The 24,098-nt window shown below is 42.5% G+C and overlaps 2 protein-coding genes across 2 annotated transcripts in view; one reads left to right on the forward strand and one right to left on the reverse strand.

Annotated features, from left to right (window-relative positions):
* Ptprr (protein tyrosine phosphatase receptor type R) overlaps positions 1-24,098 on the reverse strand; it is a 246,902-nt gene that overhangs the window by 145,038 nt on the left and 77,766 nt on the right. The window lies entirely within an intron of this gene.
* On the forward strand, positions 4,923-7,472 carry LOC114699038 (transcription initiation factor TFIID subunit 7-like). The gene has a single exon (XM_028877963.2). It carries the CDS (start codon positions 5,591-5,593, stop codon positions 6,707-6,709), a length of 1,119 nt encoding a protein of 372 aa, XP_028733796.1. The 5' UTR covers positions 4,923-5,590; the 3' UTR covers positions 6,710-7,472.

A 24,098-nucleotide genomic window follows, 5' to 3' on the forward strand; every position in this document is an offset into this window, starting at 1 on the left:
GTATTCAGAACAGTGTGATAATGAGAGGAGTGTTCCTGAAGCAGGCTAAGACTTCTAAAGGGAGAGGGGGTTTTCATAACTTCTAAGGGAAAAACAGAACAGTTTTCAGAGCTCTGATAACTCTAGGAATAGTAATTAATCCTACTAATTAGTGTCAGAACCCTGTGTACCCAGGATATTGAATGTGTCACTTGGAACAACATTTTTTTCAGTAGCTGGGCAAAATCACCTAAAGAGATGTCTGTGATTTTTTTTCCTATAATAGATCTTCTAGCGAATACCTTAAAACTTATGGGCCAAGAAGCAAAGTTGAATATGTTTATAGTAGTTATAATGACAAAAAACTCCTCATTAAGGTGACTGGACTGGGACATTCCATATTGTGCCTATGCTGTATGCTAACATATGTTCTCTGGTGGAATGGAAGACTCTTGAAGTTGAAGAGCAAGGACCCAGACTTATCTCTGTGGCTCACGGGGTTTGAACTTATATTTGCTATGTCCAGGGTAAAGGAAATGAAAGCAAGAACATTGCAAAGAGAGATAGAAGATATTTAAAATGACTCAACTATTGCTTCTTCAGATAAAAATAATGGTGCCCGGGATGAAAAATAGTTGATGAGGTTAACAGTAGATTTACAGTGAGGAGTAAGATTTAAGACGTGACAGAAAAGATCCAAAATGAAGCACACAGAGGAAAAAGACTTAGCAAAGGATGAACAGGGTTGCAGTTACCTGTAGAATCACTTCATATAGCAGAATAACTTGGGGTGTAGAAGGTACAAAAATGTTTTTAAGAAATAATGGGTCAAAAACTGCAAGATTTACAGCTGGAGAATACTTGCTTATCATGCACAAATCCCTACGTTCCATCCCACAACCACATAAACCAGGCTTGGTGAGCGTCTAGCCCTGGGAAGGTAGAGACAGGAAAATCATAAGTTCAGGGTTAGCCTCTGCTACATGGTGGATTCAAGGCCATCCTGGGATACTCAAGGCACTGTCTCAAAATAAAAAGTATTAAAGCTTTACTATATATTTAAGAAATTCAATGCAACCAACTTCTAGAAGAAATATGAAGAAAACTACTGTGTAGAATTTAATGTACAAAAATGTCAGGACTCAAGACTTAGAATCCAGCTCTCCATTACCCTGAAGAGTACACATATGAAACTTCTTGAGGTTGAGCATTATAAATATGGAGACTTTAAAGAGAATTTAGAATTTCTAGTAGCTTAAACCTGTTAAATGTTCAGGTTTAGTTCTGACTGAAATGTGCTGGAAAGACGGGTATTTGGCTCTTTAGAACTCACCACAGCTGTCCTTGTCTGCACAACATCCAGCTAATCAACCTTTGGGCATGGGTGGGGGAGGGGCACAGAAGCCTCTACCTGTCAAGGAGGAGCTATTAACAGGCTGGTAGGGTAGGAAGAGTCAAATATACACATACATACATACATACATATACACAATTAAAAAAGAGAGAGAGAGAGAGAGAGAGAGAGAGAGAGAGAGAGAGAGAGAGAGAGAGAGACTATGAATTTGAAAGAGAAAAAGCAGGGTGGTAGATGGGAGGGTTTGGACAGAGGAACGTGAACAGGGAAATGGAAATAATGCAATTATAATTACACAAATTTTTAAAATATTTTTTTTAAATGTGGTAGGTGGGTGAGATGGCTTGGTTGGTAAAGGTACTTACTGCCAAGCCTGCTGACCTCGGGATATTATCCCACATAGTGGAAGGAGAGAACCAACTTCTACAAGGTGTCCTCCGACTTTCATATGCATGCATGGTACACTCAGGCAGGTGCACACACTCACAGACACATTAAAGAAAGACATGTAAAGAAGTAGGAAAAGTAAGGCAGAGAATGATAGAGGAAGGCGACACCCAATTTCCTTCTCTAGCATCTGCATGCACACATTTGAGGATGCATGCAGCACACACACACACACACACACACACACACACACACACAATCAAAAAGAAAAAAAAACCTCACCCATTCGTTAATCTATCAACATTTGTTCAAAATATCAGCAAAAGTGCCTTCAAGCATGAATAATGTGGCTATCTTCTATGTGTTATCGCTGAAGCAATTTTTATAACTGTTTGACAGATGCATACATAGATTTGAGCTGGTTCTTCCCTGTTTCTTTATCACATTGCATTGAATGTGAAATTACGACTCATTTAGAAGGATGCTCTTTCCTGAATTATCTCTATCTTTTTAGTGTGTGAAATCCTCCTCTCCAGGAAGACTGGGTGGGTGGTATTGCCTGTGGTAAAAATAGTTTTCCACTTAGTCACTTCTTTAAGTCACCATTCTTTATCCCTAGCACAAATGTTTCCTAAAGCATCTTATCTAGAATTTCATTACAAATGATAAAACTCACTGTCCTGCAGTGGCAGACAAATATTTACAAACAGATAAGAAATGAATAATGCAACCCAAGAAATGACCTTTACTGAAGTGTCTATGCAAATAAGAAAACGAATGAACATTTCTGGAGAAAAATGAACTTTTAAATAAGTCTATGACTATAGTAATAGTTACCACCAGAAAACAATAGATAATAAAGCATGAAATAGTTCTGTCTTGAAGCCAAGTACTAGTCTGAGGACAGAATAGTACAGTGAGTATATAATAGGATCCATTAAAGTGAAGAAAGAGATCAAAAATATTATTCTCATTAGTTTTTTTGAATTTTCTTTTTGGGTCAATTTTATATCTGTTTAAAATACTAATATGTTATTGTTATTTGTTAAATAAAACTATGTATCTTGGTCACTATCCTGTTGCTGTAAATAAACACCACAACCAAGGAAACTCTTATGAGAGGAAGCAGTGAATTGTAGGCTTGTGTACAGTTTCAGAAGTTCAGTCCATTAGGTTCATGGGACAGCATAGGGGGGCAAGAAAGCATGCACAGGAGCAAAATTAGAAACACAGATCACACTTCCAACTACAATGATAGAGAATACCCATTACTAATTTCAAAAATGGAGGAAAGGAACCACCAAAGCCAGGCTGACTCCAAGTTCTGGATCCCCATGTTTGATGTTAAAGCAGTCTTCAGAACTCCAACTCCCCCAGCTTTGTTGACTGCAACACATTTCCTTCTCTTGAGCTGGTCCCACACCCTGTCTGCAGCTCTCCATGATTGGTACTGCATGACTCTGGCATCTCCAAAATCTTGGGGTCTCCAATACAATTCAGGCTTCACTTTCACAGCTTCACACAATAGCCTCTCTTGACCTCCATGCAGGGACACCCCTAACACATGCTTGACCTCAGTGGCTTTCCTTAATCATGGAGGGAGATTCCACATGCCCTTTCTTATATCCTTGATTCTAAAGACATAACCATGTGACCAAAGTTGCCAAGTTGTGTTGCTCAATGGGGCTGGGCCTTGACCCTTGCTTTGATTACATTAGCCTCAGCTTTCTGTTGTTGACATACATATATGTTATATAATACTTTAAAAAATTCTTGGGGTTGGGGATTTAGGTCAGTGGTAGAGCGCTTGCCTAGCAAGTACAAGGTCCTGGGTTCGGTCCTCTGCTCAAAAAAAAAAAAAAAAAAAAAAAAAAAAAAAAAAATCTGACTATATGACCTGAAACTTTGAAATTATAAGAGTGATTTCTATTTCTAATAATGCTTATTGCATGCAGTAATGCACGCTCAGCACTTGGGAAGTTATCCTCAGCTACTACTTAGTTATTTTGGAGCTGGTCTGGGCCTATCATCTCCACCCGCCTTTAATATAATTTGTTTTCATTGAGTTTTAAAAACTCAATAATAAAACTGATCCAGATTTTTTAAAAACGAGTTATAGGTAATTCTTTTATTAACCTCAATTTCTTGATTTATTTTGTGCTTTATAGTACTCATAGATAAGTAGCTATTAATGACCACAGTCTATTCATACCTTATCTCACCAAAACACGGCTATAGTAGGCCTTCAAAATTATTTGTGTTGCAGTGTGGGTGAGTGAACAAAATGAATAGACTGCGGGACTGCTTTTTACTTCAAAGATAGCAGAAGGAGAAACTGAGGCTATTCAAAATTCCATTCAGTGGCAGCCCACATTAATGCATTTGTGCATCTTGTCAGCATTTATAATGTGCACTTGTCCTTAAATTTAAATTTTACTTAAAGGCTCAAGGTATGTGAAAATGCCAGCATTTATAACACGTACCTGTCCTTACATTTAAACTTTATTTAAATATTCTACCAGTGTGATTTTCCAGAATTTAGTGGTGAGGGTTCTTTGTTGATGAAAAGAAAATGCTGTATTCTCGTTTTCCTGATCCAACATTAGGCTGTCTAGGGGTAAAGAGTGGTTGCGCCCTGTCTACAGTTACTAGCAAACAGCTCCCGATTGCAAATACAGCTTTTAGCTTGGCATTTACAACTCACACCAGGACCAAGTACTTGTTTAGGAAAAGCCCCCCGCGCCCTGCCCCATGTTTCTGGCTTTTGGAACGTTTGGGCTGGGACCCCTGTAGCCCAGCAGCCTCCCGCCCTTCTCTAAAAGACTAGAAATAAGGGAGAGGATGGGGAGGTCCGGTTCATGTTGAGATGGCCAAGATGCCAGCAGGAGGCGGGCAGCCCTGGCCGGAGGACGAGCTATACCGGCTCCCGAGCCACCAGACACGGCCCGGCTTTTACGGTCGGCCGTGGAAAACAAACACCAAGAAACACACAACAACAACAATAAAAAATGGAAGTAACCGGAAGGCCCAGGGTCCCCGCATGGGAAAACCACACTTTAGACACTTCCGGTTTGCCTCTAGGAGGCTCCCCCTGCTTAACCGGAAGTGCCTCTTGCTAGCTGGGGTGGGGGTGGAGCGAGGGGGGTGGGGCGTTTCGAAGTCAGTTCCGGTCCACGTGGCGGAAGTGCATGCGCTGCTGCCTCGAGGTCCCAGCAGCTGCCGGGAGGGAAGATTTGGGACGGTTGCGGAGGACCAGGGAGGACCGCGGGGGACCGGAGAGGATCGTGGAGGACTGCGGAGGTTCGTGGAGGCTCAGTGAGGCGAGTGGAGACCCAGGGAGGACCGTGGAGGCCTAGGGAGGTGCGTGGAGACCCAGGGAGGACCTGCAGAGGCCCAGGGAGGACTGCAGAGGCCCAGGGAGGACTGCAGAGGCCCACGGAGGACTGCGGAGGTTCAGGGAGGACTGCGGAGGCCCAGGGAGGACTACGGAGGCACGCAGGGGTACGTGGAGGCCGTGAGGCCATCGGTGGCGTGCAGAAGCCGGGACCAGTGGAGGCGCCAAAGCCTGCAGAAGCCCACCGAGGCCTGAGGCAGCGGTTGGAGGCCAGCTGTGCGGCGAGTGTGCGTTTGTGTGTGTGTGTGTGTGTGTGAGCACACGAAGGCACCAGGTCCCAGCGTGCTGACTGACCCTACCCACTGGGGACACACTCCCTGAGGCGTCGCCGCCCTCGCTGCTGCTGCTGCTGCTGCTGCTGCTGCTGCTGCTGCTGCATCACACAGACCCCAGCCGAAGCCCTCCCCAGTCGCCCCCAGGATCCCCAGGGCAAGACAGGTCCAGGCCCAGGCCTCGCACAGCCTCCTAGAGCCGAGATGAGTGAAAACCACGACGACGAGCTTCCTCCCGAACTGGAGAACCAGTTTATCCTGCGCCTGCCCCCGGATCAGGCCTCCAGGGTCAGGCAGATCATACGTTCTGGAAATGCCGCCATGAGAGAGAGACTAAAAATTGACCTATCTCCGGATGCACGGCACGCCGTCCTTCAGGTGGATGACGTTTCGCTGTCCGCCAGAGTCGTCGATTTGCCCTGTGTGATTGGAAGCCTGAAAACTCACGACAGGAAAACCTTTTATAAAACGGCGGATATTTCCCAGATGCTTGTGTGCAGTGCCGAGGGCGATCCCCGCTCTTCTCCAGAAGAACCAGCCCCTGCTGCCGGGGCTACGGCCCTGGGACGCCAAGGGGAGACAGGGAACAAATATACTTGGAAGCATGGCATCACCCCACCACTGAAGAATGTCAGAAAGAAGCGGTTTCGGAAACCGACAAGAAAGCTCCCGGACGGGAAGCAAAGTGAAGGTGGCTGTGGTGGCTACGTTGACTCGAAAGATGTGGAAAAGGAAGTGAAGAGACTGCTGCGTTCAGATGCCGAAGCCATCAGCAGCCGATGGGAAATCGCTGTTGATGATGAAACCAAGGCAGTCCAGAGTCCAGACTGTATTCCGGGGCTTCCGGTACCCACCGAAATAACTGGGCATAGCTCATCAGAATGTGCTGTGCCTCAGAACACATTCCGTGATTCTAGCCGTCAGGATGACGATCAAGAGAAGGATGAGCATAAGGATGAGGATGAAGAGGAAAGGGATGGAGAGGAGGAGGATGAAGAAGAAGAGGAGGATGGAGAGGAGAAGGAAGATGATTTGGAAAGGGAGCTACAAACCAAGTTTATTGAGTTTAGCTTGTGCGAAGCTAATGAAGGTCATAGTTCAATAATTTTGGGAATTCAGAAGCTGATTCACTACAAGGAGAAAAAGCTCCAGAAGATTCAGGGCAAAGCACAAAGACAGAAAGATCTCCTCGGAAAATTGGAAAACCTGACCCTCAAGAGTCATTTCCAGTCTGAGCTAGAACAGCTCAAGTTGCAGGAGAAACAGAAGTATGAGCAGATCATTTTCCTACAGGAGCAACTGAAATATTTTGTGAAGAAGTAAGACTGACTCCATCATCCAGACTGAAGACTTGGTGAAACTGTACACTTCCCTCTAGTTACCGTATCTTGAATTAACAGTTTTTTCCTTTGAACATTTTGCTAATTGTAATGTTTCAAGAACACAGTCATGTAGAAAAGGACAGTATAAAAATGTGATAAAAGGTTCCAGTTGATTATGGAGCTTGGATTCTCTTGGTTGAGAACTCCATGTATTGCTTCTCTGTTATAATTCTATCAGATAATTTAGCTGTGCTTAACAAAGGGAGACAGTCTAGCTTATAAAACCCTACAGCTAGTTTGCATTTGTCTAAACTGTTCAAATATTTGCTACAATGTAGAAAAAAATTTCTAGGTGTGGTGGCCCATACCTGTAATCTCAGCACTTGAGAAGTTGAGGCGGAATAATAAGTTCAAAGTCAGCCTGGGCTACATAGCAGCTTCCAGGACAAACTGGTTTACATAGACCTGTCTCAACACAGAACCAATACTAGATTCTGTTGAGATGAAGACTGTTTTCGTGCTCAGGGATTTTTGTTTGTTTATTTGTTTTGCACGTAACTGAATTTTGTACTAATGTTGGCAGGTATTATCCTTATTCTAAGTTTCTGTATCCTAACCTCACTAGAAAAGATGAAGAAAAGCCAGATGCCTGTAATGCCTAGGAAGACTTCCTTAACAATCCTGGGCTTTTTGGCAGTGTTGTTTTAAAGCTTAGTCTGTATTCTTTAAGCAAAAAATAAATTTTTTGAATGGAAATAAAAGAATCGCTAGACTGCTCTGTTGTATGGTTTTTATACATAGGCTCATAGGCTGAGAAAACAGTGACTCCAAAGAAAATGTCAGTTCAAAATGCTTATTTCAAAAAACAGCAGACAATGTTTCATACAGTACTATGTCTCTAAGAAAGGGGAGGGGTAAATTTCTTTTGTCAGCAGTATTTGATGGAGACACAAGTATGTATTTTACTGTGTCACTCTAGTTACTAGGAACTATTCATAGTTCTCTGGACTTAATGATACATTCACACTTCCCCCACTAGAATGTAAATTTGTGTTGGGACATATATGGGAACCCCCCCTCCCCCAGTTTATCAAGAAACAGATGAGGGAGAAGCAGGAGAGTGAGAAAAGAGGTGTGAGGAGAGAAGGGAGAAAGGGGGCCATTGCAGAATACCAATAGAAGGCAAACTGTATACTCTAATACTTTTTTTAAACTCTAATACTTTTAAGAAATTCTGAAGCTATTTGGAACAAATTATAGAAAAAAATGAAAAGGCGTCTGGAGAATGGGGGTTAATATTTAAGGCTTAGGAATTTATATTTTAAAGTGATTTTAAGTTACAGTTAGTTCAAAGCACTCATTTCACCTATGGAATATTTTATCAAGATTCTGTACAAAATCATCTCAGAAGTAACATGTTGAATAAAACTGAAGGAATTCATATTAAAATAATCACTGGTGGCTAGGGAGATGGCACAGTGGATATAAAAGTACTTCCTGAGCAAGCAGGAAGACTTGAATTCAAATCAAGGAGTTGGATAAAAAGCTAGGTGTGGATCAGTTACCCTAGCACTGTGGGGCCTTAGCTGAAACCTGCTTGAGGTTCAGTGAGAGATCTCACTTCAAGGATAAGGTTGAGAAAGATAGAGCAGGACACTAGGCATTCTTCTCTGGTTCCAACCCTGCACATAGGGCGCATGCCCATGTGCACATGAAAGCCGGCATCACATACATCTGGCACACATACATTTCTTTTCAGAAAAAGTGAAGGAAATTATGACTGTTTCACTAGTCAGTGTTACTATAAATTATGGTAAGTCAAAAGACATTATTTTTCATTTTTAAAAAAGACAGTCATCTCACTCTCTAGCCCAGTTTGACCTCAAACTCACGAGCTTAGCCTTCTGAGTGCTGGGATTATGCCTGAAGCACGAGTTTTATGTTGTCTTTTCTCTACTTTTTAATGAAAAAAAAAAGGTACTTATTTAAGCTTATAATTGATTTGGTTCTACAAATAGATACTTAGGGAGGTATGTCTATATTGAAGAATGAAGAAGTATGAACCCTAATTTCAGGGAGGTTACAGGTAATGACACTGACCATACTAGTCAAATTATGTATATACAGAAGGAGAGGCACATTTAAGACATGGAATGGAAAAACTGTGGAGCCCTGGAATAAATGAAATGTAGAGGCTGTGAATGACAGATTTTCAAGAACACTCATTAGCTCTTATTGGTTTACTTTTGGTCATTCATGCTAGTATTCTGATATTAATAGTCCAATAATAATATGTGCACTGCCTGCGTTGTGGGACAAATTTAAGATATTTCCTGAATTAAGCATAAAGTGCATCTATGAAGAGAAATCCCCAAATTAGGGCAATCTTAAGTTTGTGGAACATAAACTTCTATTTTCTGAAAGTTTCTTTCTTTCTGTTTGTTCTTGGTGTTTTTTTTATGATTTGTTTTTGTTTTTGGTGAGGATTTTTTTGTTTTGTATTTTTGGTTGTGTGTGTGTGTGTGTGTGTGTGTGTGTGTGTGTTCATACTGTAACCCAGGAGGGCTTAGATTCACTATGTAGCTCAGGCTGACATGGATGAACTCTTGGAAATCTCAGCTCAGCCTTCCAAGTGCTGGGATTACAAGTATGAGTCACAAGTCCTTGGTTACTTTTTAAATTTTCAACTAACATTTTTAAATAGATATGTTTACGGTTAAGTAAGTCTTACTCCATTTCATTTAAATCATTTAAGGGAGTCAAACTGGCTGCATTTACAACTTTATAGAGGAATTTTTTATGTATGTTTCAACAACACTGATTGACATTGAGAATTTAAGCCATATTGATGACCTGCTTATGGTCACCATTAGAAACCAGTCCATTTTGTCACTGTGGGACAACAGTGCTCATTCAGCTGAGGAGACAGCATTGAGAAGGAATATTCTTTAAAAACTTTTTTTAATTCTTTGAGAATTTTATCCATGTAATGTATTTTGATCATATTTCTCCCACTTCTTCCATATCCACTCTCTCCCAACTTCATGTGTGAATGTGTTTTATATCTCACTGAATCCAGTTTGTACTGTCCATATACTCATGGGTGTGGAGCCTTGCAAAGGAGCAGAGTTGACCTGCCAGGGACCACACCCTTGAAGAAAACTGACATTCCCTCCTTCAGAATGCATCAAGTGAAATGGCTCTTCAGCTTGTGTTAGGGGCTTGTAAGTCCCACACTTGTAAGCTGAACTTTGGACTGGCCTGATCTTGTATAAGTCTTATGCAGGCAACTACATCCGAGTTCATGAGGGCCAGTGGTCCTGTAATGCCCAGAGGACTTTGTTTCACTTTGATTGCCCTGATGTCAGGTTCTTGCACTCTTTCTGACTCTTTTCTGTGATGGTTCCTGAGCCTTTTGGAGAGAGGTTGTAATAGATGGCCATTAGATATGATTTGTGGTGAGGAATCCACAGACATTTATTCTCTGTGCTCTGGCCAGTTGTAGAAAACTTCTCTGATGAGGTTTGAGAGCTGTGCTAATCTATGGGCATCAAAATATGGATTTAGAGGGTAGTTTGATACCATGTCCCTTTAGAAAAATAGCAGTAGTAATAGTTTTACCCACTGGGCCTGTGAACTAAACATGGGTCTTGGCTAGATTCACAGTATTAGGTCTCTCCTTGTGGAACAGGTCTTAATTCCAACCAGAAAGTAGTTGGTTACTACTGTATCATTTGTGGCATTATTCTACCCATGAACATATCTTGCCCTACTGGACATTAGTGTAGCTCACATGGTTCACAGCTAGGTAAGACTGTTACTGACTTTTTCCTACCATCACCCTGTATCGTACCTTTGGTACCACAGAGGCTAGCCATCAGAGGGGAAGCTTCCTGGTCAGTACCAGCTTGCTTTCTTCTTGACCAAACTTGTTAGGTTCTCCTGAGCTCTCTTTCAACTAGATTTCCTCTTTGGGTGTTGTCTTCAGCCTGGGAGGTCAAAGTTTAACAAGAATTCTATAATGTTAATTTAGAGAAGAACCTACTTCTTGGGTGTCTAATCACCTATACCTAATCAAGGTCTTCATCTTCCACCCCAATATCTACATATTTCGTCTGTGTCTTAGGGTTTCTATTGTTTGAAGAGACACCCTGATCATGGAAACTCTTACAAATGAGAACATTTAATTGGGGCCAGCTTACAGTTCAGAGATTTAGTCCATTATGCTCATGATGGGAAACATGGTGGCATGCAGGCAGATATGGTACTGGAGAAGGAGCCAAGAGTTCTACATCTGGATCAGCAGGCGCAGGAAGAGAGAGTGAGCCACTGGGCCTGGCTTGAGCCTCTGAAACCTCAAAACCCACCCCCAGTGACACACTTCCTCCAACAAGTCCACATCTCCTAATATTGATACTCCTTACGAGCCAGTGGGGGCTATTTTCATTCAAACAATTACAGTCTACCGTCAACAAGAATCCCAGCAAGTCAGCATAGCAGTGCTACAACAGACAACCAATCTTGATGTTTTCTTGTCGTTGTCACTTTCTATCCCATCTCTCTGTGCATTGTCTATAAATTTTGTTGTCCTTAGGGTTGAGCTTGATCTATCAGTAGTCCTGACTCCTTTGCAGTTGTCCTGACTAAAGTCCTCACAGTTCCTATAGTGTCCGAACCTTCCGAAGTAAAGGTCAGTGGATAGGAAAACTACCAGGTGGTTGTCCATACAGGATTGTGTCCTTTGAGAAAGGAGTATATTTAAGACATATTTGTCAATATTGTTCAAATAAATTCAAACAATGTTTGAAATGGCATTACTTCTAATAACTTGATGGGAAACAGTAAGTTTGACAGATTGAGAGCTAGCAGCAAGGTAGTATGCCGGAAGCCTGTTCCAAGAGGGAGAGTAGTCAAGGGTGAGACAAGTAGACATTGACATGTCTGATTTCTGTGGACAATGTATAGGATTTCAAATTCTAATAGAAGGAATCAGTCCTAGAGAAATTACTTTAAAAATAAGTATCATTGAGCACCAATATATATATATGGCTGTGGTGTCCAAGAACTTCAAGAAAAACAAGGAAAGGCTGTATTTAACACCTAAATTTTTTAGCATAGCCCCAAAATAGAGAACACAGGAAATGACTGAAAACATAAGCCGACTGGAATTATCAATCGGAATCCATACAGATGCATGGTAAAGACAGCAAGGATTTCTATTTTTAAAAAGGGAGTTAGGTTTGCAAAACATGCAAAAAGGAGTTAATGTTTCTCTGTGATAGAAATAAACAACCCACTCTGCCAAGAGGACGACAAGTAAGAATTAATGTCAGAACCCAGGCTTAATTCTCTCTCTCTCAAAAAAAAAAAAAAAAACCAAACCTGAATTTAGTGTTCATGAAAAACATGTGTCCTGCATTGTGGAAGCTAGGACAGTTACTGGTTTATTCATAATTTTATGTCTCTGGTACCAGACACCATGTGGGGAAAGCAGCCAAGGGCCAAGCAAAGGGTGCCAGAATTCTGCACACAGTTAGATGGCAAGCTGTGGAGCCCTCCTTCCTCCCAGTTCACACGTATATAAATAACCCCTCCCACTTTCCAGACAGGAACTGAATGAATATAGAGGAAGGAAACTAATTGGATCCATCTGTGGCTGGGAAGACAGGCTTTTCAATAAATGTTCCCCCAAGAAAGCCTTTCAAAATGCTCTTTTGACCATTTTCAAAAGGCACAGGCTTTATATGCCTACGGTAGAAGTGACCTCTCATAATCCATCAGTTCTCCTGTGGTGTTTTGTGTTAATACACTTACTGCCCTGGGGCCTGCCCGGCATGGTGGCATATGTCTGGAACATAAGCACTAGGAAAGCTGATAAGGACTGTAAATTTGATACTTGAGCATTAAGTGTGTGTGTGTGTGTGTGTGTGTGTGTGTGTGTGTGTGATCTTTGGATATTTCCCTAAAGCTCAGTTCAAAAAACAAGTAAAACCAAACACTTGTGGACTTAAACATCCCTTTCTCTTAAATTTTCCTTTGCACCCCTCTCCAGCAACATAAAGTGTGCATGTATGTATGCGTGCTCACACTCACACACACTAATTTCCTTTCCCTTTGTGAAATCATAGAAACCTGCTGTGGGATGTTCTGTATGGCACACGTGTTGCTCTGATTGGTCAATAAATAAAACACTGCTTGGCCAGAGGCTAGGCAGGAAGTATAGGCAGGACTAACAGAGAGGAGAAAAGAAAGATCAGGAAGGCGGAAGGAGTCACTGCCAGCCGCCATGAAGATGCCGGTAAGCCACTAGCCACGTGGCAAGGTATAGATTTATGGAAATGGATCAATTTAAGCTATAAGAACAGTTAACAAGAAGCCTGCCATGGCCATATAGTTTGTAAGCAATATAAGTCTCTGTGTTTACTTGGTTGGGTCTGAGCGGCTGTGGGACTGGCGGATGACAAAGATTTGTCCTGACTGTGGGCAAGGCAGGAAAACTCTAGCTACAGAAAACACTATGTAATTCCTTAGAGGTCCCTTATGCCCACTTTAGTTTTAAGAACAAGGTCTCATGTAGCTCATACTGGTCTCACACTCACTACATAGCAAAGGATAGCCTCTGACTCCTGATGACCCTGCTTCCATCTCCTGAGTGCTGAGATTGCTGGTGTGAACCATCATGACTGCCTCTTTAGAAGTTTTAGATCATCCTTTAGTTAAGCTTGAGACAGAATGGAACAGAGAAGTATTGTTATAATTTAATATTGTTATTATACAGTGTTTTATCTTTATATATGCTCCTATAACAATGAAAGAAATGATGTAGGGCACCTGGAGTACATTTTGCCCAAGGTAGGACAGAAGAGTGAAGTGTCAGTGATCTGGAAACCTGGATACCACTGTCTGTCTCAATCTATTTAAATCAAGCCATCCAGCAGCCTCTCTGAGCCTATATCTCAACATGATTTGATGACTAGCTGAAAAAATGATTTGGTACCAAAATTAGAACCAGAAGTTAAATTATCAGCTCTCCCTCTGTGTTTCTATCATGCCTCACACTTTATATTACTATTGATTTTATAGCTTGAGCCCATTAGGCTACCTACTGCCTAGAATTTCACTTCTGTACTTAGAACTCTGTCTCTCCTTAGAACTCTAATTTCTTTCCTACAGTGCCCATAGTGTGGGGTGCAAGTGTGAAATCTGCCCAAGGTCAGGGAGGTGTCTAGGGCATAGCTAGGTCCAACACTCAAGGTCTGAGACCAGAGAGCAAGGCCACTGTGAAACAGCCACTCTTCAGCCTGGTCATGAGCCAGCTGAAGTCCTCAGAGTGTGAGTTTAGCTATGAAGTGGTCACATGGGGAGCCGGTAAGGCTCTGGGGAGGGGAAAGTGGCAGAAGGGTCAACACCAGTGAGGGGAAGTCGGTAGGTGGTACTGACACACTCCTTCTTCCAACTAGCATTTGCAGAATGCCTGAGGTGATTCTCTACTCCAGACCAGAAGTTCTCACAGGGAAGAGCCTCTGGGTTCTTTACTGTGGCTTCACACTGTCCCTTCCTTTGTTCCCTCATAGCATTATAATTACTAATATTGTAATTAATGATAATGTAATTAATGTAGCATCTGTGTTTTATTAACTCTTGTGTCCCAAGGCTTAACTAACAGATAGTTGTTATTCAACAAGCATTGTGTTTAACTGGAGGAATACGTAATTTCTAGCATAATGCCTGTAAGTGCCTAGAAAAGGTAAAAGATCATTAAACAATATTTTTTAAAAGGGGAGCACCAAATCTACTATGAAGGTTTTGAAGCATAGTCATCTGTTATCTTAGCAGAATATCCATTCTTGTGAAAACACTATCCATGTGTATTTGAGCAAGGGCTAGACAATACTAGGTTCATAAATGGATTAAGGTTGTTTTGAGCAACCCTGGCCTCAGCAATCAGCTGGTCCCTGGGAAAACACAGTGTGGCTAGTGATGTCAGCTGTGGGGCCTTTCTGTTTTTCTAACCCAGTGCTGGAGAGCAAGGGCGTGTTTGCAAATATTTGGCAGTGACTTGACCAGAGGGCATATGTGTAAGACCGTAGATTAAAAACATCGTTCTATTAGGACAATAGATGATTGTCACTTGCTCTTCTGACCATGAGTTTGTAGAATAAGTGATCGGGCGTGTTTGCAAATATTTGGCAGTGACTTGACCAGAGGGCATATGTGTAAGACCGTAGATGAAAAACATCATTCTATTAGGACAATAGATGATGGTCACTTGCTCTTCTGACCATGAGTTTGTAGAATAAGTGATCGCTGACATCACTTGGTCTTGAGAGGTTCTCCTGGACTATTCAACATATTTTTCTATATTTATCCCTCTTAATAGCCCCAGTAGGTGGGGAGTATTTTTATTCTAGTTTACAGTGAAGTAAATAAGCTTGGTGAAAAGATGAAGTGATTGTCCAAAGTCCCCTAGACAATGATGGAGGTGGGATTTCAATCCAGACAGCTTGAGGGCATTGATCAGTCTCTACAACTGCCTGGCTACGCATTGGAATTGCACCGACTGATTCAAATGCCCGCCAGAAAAAACACAGTTCAGACCATTGATCTTCCCAAATGTGGGGTCAGTGCTAAGGATGAAGAGGGGCAGAAGTTGGCCTTACAGCATTTAGAGGCTGTGTCATCTAGTGTGTCCTTAAATCCTTTTACGCCTTCCCAAAGCTGTGTTCGCATTACGCTTCCATTCATTCTTGGGTCCTACTGAAGAAATGCATTCCCTTTGCAAAGGCTCCTTATGCAGTTTCTCTGCTACTGTGTTCCCATTGATGCTTTCTTATAGAGGGAAGGACTGTGTCCTTACCAGTTTTTACATCCCTTGACATCTAGCACTGTGCCTAGTACAGAAAAAACTTAAACAAATAGTGGAATAAACTATATATATATATATATATACACATATATATATATATATATATATAGTAACCACACAAAACACTGGCTGCTGCATCACAATCGGTGTTTATCATTCTCATTGTTTTTGTAGTGGGAAACATCAGAATATTCCTTATGTTAATATTTTGGAGTTCTTTTAAGACTGTATCCCTTGGTCTGGCATGGACCTCCTGGATGCATGCAAACCTCTGATCACAGCACTTGGAAAGCAGAGGCAGGCAGATCTCTGAATTCAAGGATCGCTTGGTCTACATAGGGAGATCTTATTTAAAAAAAAAGTAAAAAAGGGAAGAAAAAGAATGTATTGCCTTATATAAATACATTAACTTTTAACTTTCCTCTTCTCCTTTTCCTTCTCTTCCTCCTCCTCTTCCTCCTCCTTCTTCTTCTTCATTGTTGTTTTTCAAGACAGGGTTTCTCTGTGTAGCTGTGCACCTTTCCTGGAACTCACTTGGTAGCCCAGGCTGGCCTCTTTTATAGAAACTATTTATGAATAGGGATTTTAAATATTTCTTTAACAGCAGCTTTATGAAATCCTGAGTGAAGCTTTGCTAGGAAATGAGGAGAGAGGAGGTGGGGGAAGGAGGGGAGAGAAGGAAGGGAAGTTGTAGTAGAGTGAGAGATTGTTGGTAACACCTCTCCTTCAATTGCTCTGGAAATGGAACTGCACTAATAAGGTGAGAGAGAGGGGGCGAGGTGCAAATGGAGTGGTGATAATGGGGAAGGTGAGAAGGAGGTGGGAAGGCAGGGCATTCACACCAATCTTCACACTCATCTCCTCACACCCTAGTACAGGAGATGGCGGAGCACAACCCATGCTAATGAGCCAGCCCTACTCTGCCTTCTGCTTCCAACTCCTCTGCTGGAAGCTCCTTCCAACTTCTAATAACTCTTAGGAGATGCTTTCTGCAAGTCATATCCAGCTAAGCTAGGTGCAATTAGAAGCAGAATGGATGTTCACCCCAGGTTTCCCTTGAAATAGTTCTGCTTTGCAATGTCTGTTCTACTCATCCTTCTAAGCGCACATAGACTTGTCAGCCATGTGCCTTGCTTTGGGTTGGAAAATACACATTGATGTCAGAAGTAGGGTGAGGAGTGACTACAAAATACTGAATCCACTAGCCCTTTGTGGCAGATCACGTTGCTCTCTTGCCTAACGATCTTCACTTACTAACCTGGTCCAGGAGGAAACCTCTATACTTTGTCATCCACAAGGCTCTGTGGGCTCTGAAACCTTCATCCTGTACACTGAAATCCTGCCTTCCTATGATACTACCCTGCTTTCTCTTCTGTGGACACTCTAGACTTATTTCTGACTTAGGGTCTTTGCCACTCTCTTAGCCCTCACTATAAAATGCTCTGCTTGAAGCTCTCCATGATAAGCTTCTCATGGCTCTGACTTCCCTTCAAACTCCTTAGGATGCTTTCCCTTGTCCTTGTCTTCTTCTTAAACTAGCATTATCCTAGATGCTGTCCCTCTAATGCCACCTGTGAGATGCTTAAAATAATGCCATTATCTTATTCAAGTGTTTAGTTGTAGATTGTATTTTCTGCACCAGAATGTAAGTTACAGAAGGGCAAGGCCCATGTCTATCCAGCTCCCCAAATATAGTTTGATGCAGGACACATAAGGACCTAATAAAGAGAAGGCATCTGTCTTTGCTGCTGGGGCTAATACAGCAAATTACCATACCACTTCCTGGTTCATCAAGAGTTGGTTCCCAACTGTAACCCTTGCATAGCAGAATGTGGAAGGGAGCTCTGCAGAACCTTTCTGACAAGGACGCTTATCTCCCATTCACAGTGACTCTGCCCTCCTGGCCTGATTAGCTATGGAAATCCCCCATCTGCATACCATCACAATGAGCATTGGGCTTGAACTTATGAATGGGTGTGGGTATGACACTAGTTAAATAAAGGTGAGTCTTATCTCCTGTGGTAATCACACACGGTACAGACACACAATAAGCCTAGGCAGTCACGGGGCAATTGCAGCTCAGCATGAGAATGTCACTACTAAGCTCTCTTTTATTTTCATATCTTTTCTCCCCTTTCTTCGTTTTTTTATTTATATTTTTAGTCCTCAACCTTCAAACTGATTAATATTGCTTCATCAGAGAAACACTTCTCCATTCTTATGTAGTTTTTATATGAATTCATATAATTCAAAGATTATGTATAAGTAGCCTCTTTTCTTTCCATGTTTATTTATTCACTTACTTAGAATAGGCTAAGCACACAAAGACAATATTCTCAAATGGAGAGAATTACACACCGACATTTGTACATTTCCACAACACTCAGGCTGAGTGATGGCAGAAAGCATGTTTACAATATCACCTTCTGAGGCTTACTTTTGCCCAAGTCAGGCTTATTTTTCAGTATGTATCGTTTTTTTCACGCATACTATGAGCAAAGTGCTTCATGCAATTTTTCCTTGAAAGAATGTGATTAGCTTCCTGCATTCATTCAAACTCTGTAAGATCTCCTCTAAGTCTGGAACAAATGCATGGGCACATCTGAGGCAACTTGTCCTATGTTTTGTTTTTAATGAAATGAACCAATTGGTGGTTTGCGTGGTGTTACTAAATCATTTATTCATTCATTCATTTATTTATTATTTAACGTTTTGAGAAAGGAATTGAACATGGAAGCTAGTTTTTCTGCTTCCTGATATTTTTTTTCACTTGAAACTTATCAAAAATCCCCTGTGTTCTCTATACCAAGAATGATGTTACAGAAAGTCTAACCAACTATCTTTTCTTCACAGCCTAAAGGTCTTTGTAGTGAGAACCCATCAATATGTGCACGAGCCTGAGACACAGATGCATATAGGGAGCTACAGGAGTACAAACACAGCTTCCCTCAGATATGTAAGTGTAACCTTTATACTGGCGGTAACTTAACCTATTTCATATCTAGAAAGTAACACACACACACACACACACACACATATATGGCAATCAATAAATATTTGATAAATGATTGAATCTAAACTAGATCACACTGTCAGGTAAGATTTTCTGGAAGGGAAAATTGTGAGGAATTCTACTTGAGAGAGAATGAAAGTGAAGGACAAATGGCCCGACATTGCCTAAGCCCTAACCCTAACCCTGAGAGTCCCAGAGCTGGAGGGATCTTCAGGCTATTGCAAGTCATATATGATGCGGGAACACCCACGAGTGTAGCTTGGGGTTAAATCGATCTGTTTGTATATTTTAGCAATCAGAATTCTGTATGTTTTAGATCTAAGCTTACTTCTCTAAGGCATTTCAAAGATCATTTCTTGCCAGGCGGTGGTGGCACACGCCTTTAATTCCAGCACATGGGAGTCAGCCAGGCGGAGGATCTCTGTGAGTTTTAGACCAGCCTGGTCTGCAGATCGAGATGCAGGACAGGCACCAAAACTACACAGAGAAACCCTGTCTTGAAAAACCAAAAAAGAAAAAAAAAAGAAAAGAAATAAATTTGTATACATTAAAAAAATCATTTCTTTCTTTCTTTCTTTTTTTTTTTTTGAGATCTTTTCATTATCTCCTAAGCTTTAAAGCTTCGAACACCTCTGAACCGCAGAAACTGCCACTTGTGCCTTAACTGATGAGGCTATCTGCACGTAGTTTTCTGATGGAGGATGTTGTTGGGCAGGAATAGAGTCTTTGCTGGACATAGCATGGAGGTGGCCCATAGGGGATGTTAGTTTGCTTTGTGCGTTTAAACGACACATACATGGAACAGTGTATCAAAATCAAAAGTGGCTATGCAATACCCATAGCCAGACACCAGTCCAGGCTCCATGAAGGTAGACACCTTATCCATGCTGTGCACCATTGATGGTGAGTGCCTAACAGTGCTTGGCACAGTGGCTTATCTAACGTGGAGAGTAAATAACCTACTGCTAGTCACTTTTCAAGACCTCTTAGGTTAGCTCTTTAAGTCATCCCAGCAATCCCAAATGAAAAAGAAGTTGCTGTTATTAAAAAGCTGACCTCGAGAGGATCCATGACTTGCCCGAGTTCACGGGAACTTCAGTGACTAGAGACCCGAATCAAGAAACCCCCGCACTTTCAACCTCATCACATGGGATTCTAAGCAATGACTGGTGACTGGGTTAAGTGCTCATTTTCGTTTGTGGACCTGGTGACAGGAGCAAGGTTAAAAGCATTTTTTTTTTTTTTTTACTGCCATTTCATCAGAAGACATTGTCTCACTCATTTGAACCCAGTACTCTTAATTGACCGATAGTCATAGTCATCAGAAACCTAATTAAGCTCTTCAGAGATCCATTTTTGTTCCTTTCAATAAACAAGGACCAGGGCAGCAAAGGCAAGCGCAAGGGGATTGGTTGAGCCTGCAGGTGGAGAAGACAAAATCAGAGGCAATCAGGGCTCCAGTCTTTCTCGCCAGCTGTGAAGTGCCTGGCTGCATTCCTTGTGAAGTGTTCTGTTATTACAAACGCTACAAAACCGAGCAGCCCGCCCACGGGTTACCGTTTTTTCCCTTTGGCTAGTGTTCTGGGAGAGCCAGCCCAGGAGGACAGAGGCAAGCTGGCATTTTAGGCTTGCCTTTTTGGCTTCCCTGCATGTTGTCACACGAAGCCTTCTCATTTCCTGAGAAAGCCTTCCTCATCTCCAGTCATATTTATAGCCCCTGACTCACCCTCACGGCTCCTGGATAGCTTAGTCTTTCTTAAGGTCAGGAAATTTGCCAACGCGGAGCTTGCCACTTCAACGGAGGTTTCTCCTGGGAGCACCCCAACCATGTCAAAGCCTGGGGCTGACTAGCCTCACTTAACACTGTGTTCAGTTTTAATGTTCACATTCTGGAACAAAATCCCTTCCCGAACTTTAGATTTCTCCTCGAGGAGATACATAAATGTAACAGCATCCTACCAAATCTGTTCCTCCTAATACCTGGAATAGTTCAGAAGAATGGGGCAGGACTGATTTCTTGTTCACTGATGTATCACTAATTCAGGCTCTCTCATACGTGCTGGACGTTCTGTGATTCGTTGATGGGGGGGTTTTCTTATGCTGCGCTTCTGTATGTCAGAGGCTGCAAGTTCAAACGTCAACCGTAACACGCAAATGATGTCGGCAAGTAAAACGGGAGGGGCTTGTGACTAGTGTCAAGTGGAAGGTCAGGGTCCTGTCTACAGGGGTTTGCCGCCCTGAAGCTGCAGCTGAGCGCTGCTGTGTGAACATGCAGATGTGATGCTGCTAAGACAGGCTTTCCAAGGGGGAGTTCTAGCACTGAGGTTCCCCCAGAAAGCTCTGACCATCTTGAAGAGTCTGCAGACCAGCTGGCTAGAAACTTTGTTATAGTATTGAATAGGAACGCCACAAATCAAGAACCCAAACGATCTTGGAGGCTGAGGCAGGAGGGTGGCAAGTTTAAGGTGTGCCTGGGCTACAGAGTTAAAGGACAGTCTGGCACCTTAGTGGGTTCTTGTGACCGGATTTAAAAAGTGGAAAGGGAGCTAGGGATGTAGCTGAGTAGGAGAGCATGGGCTCAGCTCCCAGCTGAATTGCCTCAGGCTATTTTTATTCCCCCAAACATCCAGTTATCATACATCTCTTCATGTCACCTAACATCCTTTGGACTGCCAACCTTTGGAATAGACAGGCTTAGTGTACCGCTAGCTTCACCAAACCGGGAAGCTAGTAGACAGCATCTAGACTCAAGGAGGAGAGTGCTCTGCTTCATTGTAACCGCCTGCCTGGTGTCTCTGGTAGTGCAGTTAGCACACGCTTTGATTTATAACCGCTCTTTGTTCTGTGGTAGAGTTCATGTCGCCATTTCTACAGTGGTACATGTCATTCAGGGTAACCCGATTCTGGGAACATGCTCACTAATAATTGGCTCAGAATAAATGGCCTATCATTCCTTTTGGAGCACATGCTGCATTTTATATTGACAGTTCAAAATTCAGTGTTTTTTGCTTTTTTTAAAAAAATTTTTACAATATTCGGATTTAAAACATTACCCCAAATTTTAAGGCATTTTGGAGAAAAGAGATTACAGGCAGAAGGAACTATTGAGAAAATAGGATTCCTTTGGAGACATACAAATCGCTGACTCTGACAGAGCAGGGTGTGCACATGGGGAATAACAAGACCCAGACCTGGAAAGTCCTGTGAGTATTACCCGTTATGTGGTGTGACTTCATTGAAGGATCTGAGCTGATGTGGTAGAGTCAGAGCCCCATTTCTATTCCATTGGTAAGAAGGTGGGTGAAGAAGGAGAAAACGGGTTGGGGCAGGAACATGCCACCATAGTCTCTGGGACACACAGGGACAGCACAGGTGGGGAGAAGTCCATGTAAAGGCAAAGTAGGAGGGCAGTCGACAAGACGTAGGGGTGGAGTCAGTGTGAGAGTGACGAGAAGGAAGTGTGGAAGTTGTCATCAGGTGTCTAAGCCAGGAAAGTGGGTGGGTTGTGACTCCAGTTGTTGACCAACTTCAGAAGTACAAGAGCTGGAGCAGGCCAGGTGGGCTGATGGGTGGAGGAAGGTAGAGGCGATAAGTCCTGCTTTTCATTTGTTTTATGGAGCATCCAGGTAGGCTGGAGACAACCTCTTGGGTCATATATGTGTGAAGATGCTACAGTCTTGGCAAGGGTGAGGAGGCAAGAAGCAGCCCAAGAACAGGTGCTGGAGATGGACCAGGTACAGGGGAGAGAAGAGATGGCTTCTAAGACTGCTAAAGGCACATGATTCCCATCTCCATCACTGTACACAACGAGAGACTTAAGCCCATCACCAGCCTCCGTACACGGGGCAAAACAACGCAACCTTCACCCATGTTGTGCTCTGATTTGAATAGCTAAGCTGGTAAGTGGCAGGCTCACCTGCATGTGGCAACGGATGAAAGACCCCTGCAAGAACTGCATGTGTATCTGCAGTAGTCCCTGAAGATCCCTAGGTGCAAGTATTGAACACAGTAAACAACTTTGGCTTTTCCTGGGCCCGCTCATTTCTTCCTATGCAATTTTCTGTCAAAGAGCAACTACAGTTAGGCATGTCTCCTCTTTGGAAAAGGGCACACAATGATTTTGGCTTTGACTCCATCTGCAGGCTTCCTAGAGTCAGGGAGTTATTGATGGCCTAGTCAGCAGGACACAGTTGTAGGGAACAGAGACCAGCCTCTTGACACTGGGGCTTGGAATAGCTCACTAAGAAATGCCTCTTAACATTGCGGTCTGAGACACCATCGCCATCATTGTGGGGCTGGAGTCCCTCAGTGGGCTTTATAACATGGCGATCATAAATGTTTTTGAAACATTCTAAAGAGAAAGTCACTCACATTTTGCTCATGTAATCCTAGGGGTCATTCTCTCACTCATCAGTCTCCGAGGAGGAAAATCACACTGTTACTCTTAGATGTCATATTTCCCATGCTATGTATCAGACAGCTGGATCAGCTGCATTTCTAGCCAGAAAATATCTTTCTAGTGTCCTAGTGTCTCTTATTGCAAGTAGCTGATGCTCAGAGTAGCGGTACTGTCAAGCAGCAGTGTGTCAATGATTCCTTGCAGGGGTCACTGGAGAAGAATATTGACTCTCAATCAGAAATGGGTTTATGTCAGGCTTTTTCCTTTCTTGTTTTTAGTCCTGGGAACTGACCCTAGAGTCTGATGCAGGTTGGCTGAGAGCTCTGCTTCCACCCTCCTCCCTTCGGCCTTTACTTTGAGCCAGAGTCCCACTCAGCTTGTCAGGCAGGCCTGGAACTTGTGATCCTCTTGTCTCAGCCTCCTGAATATTTGGGATTACAGACTTGCCCTGCCCCCCCACCCATGTGGTTGTACTTTCTCTGTCCTGTTCTGATGTTTTCACGTAAGGAGGCTATTTTCTCTCTCCAAAATGTATTTGATTGTCTATAGAACTGGATGATCCTTGCTTTCTTCTACCTCAAGAAGCACTTCTTGATAATTTATCGGGCCGAAGGATGTTACGAGGGCAAAAAGAGTCAAGAGGAGTTAAGAAAGAGCCTTTGGTTTCTGATCATTTTCTCTTTCAGAATGATTTTTTTAGCGATTAAAAGAAAGTCACATCAATGACAATTACAAAGTGCTACTTAAGACGATAAGCTATTGGTCACTCATAATGAAAATGTTGTAATTTGTAACTAATGCACAATGATTCCTAGATATTTGTCTGTGATGTGATAGTGTCACTGTTCATGGCTGGTCCTACTGTTTATTGATAATTGAAGGTGACCAAGCAGAACAAGAGACTGCCCGAATACCTAAGTAGGGAGAGAGGAGGGAGTGGGGTACACACTGTTGTATGGCTCCCCATTTGTGCAGTAAACACTGATTGGAGACTGAGTAGTTCTATGAGTATGTGGTTACCTCTCTGATGATGTTTCTCTGGAAACCAACCAGAAACATCAACTTCTAATGTTTGGCCTCCATCTTAGGAAAGTAAACCCTTAACTTTCATT

Source organism: Peromyscus leucopus, chromosome 18 (genome assembly GCF_004664715.2).
Source record: "Peromyscus leucopus breed LL Stock chromosome 18, UCI_PerLeu_2.1, whole genome shotgun sequence".
Classification (NCBI taxonomy): domain Eukaryota; kingdom Metazoa; phylum Chordata; class Mammalia; order Rodentia; family Cricetidae; genus Peromyscus; species Peromyscus leucopus.

Coding starts and splice junctions, on each gene's coding strand:
- LOC114699038 (XM_028877963.2), top strand. CDS start 5,591: ATGAGTGAAAACCACGACGACGAGCTTCCTCCCGAACTGGAGAACCAG.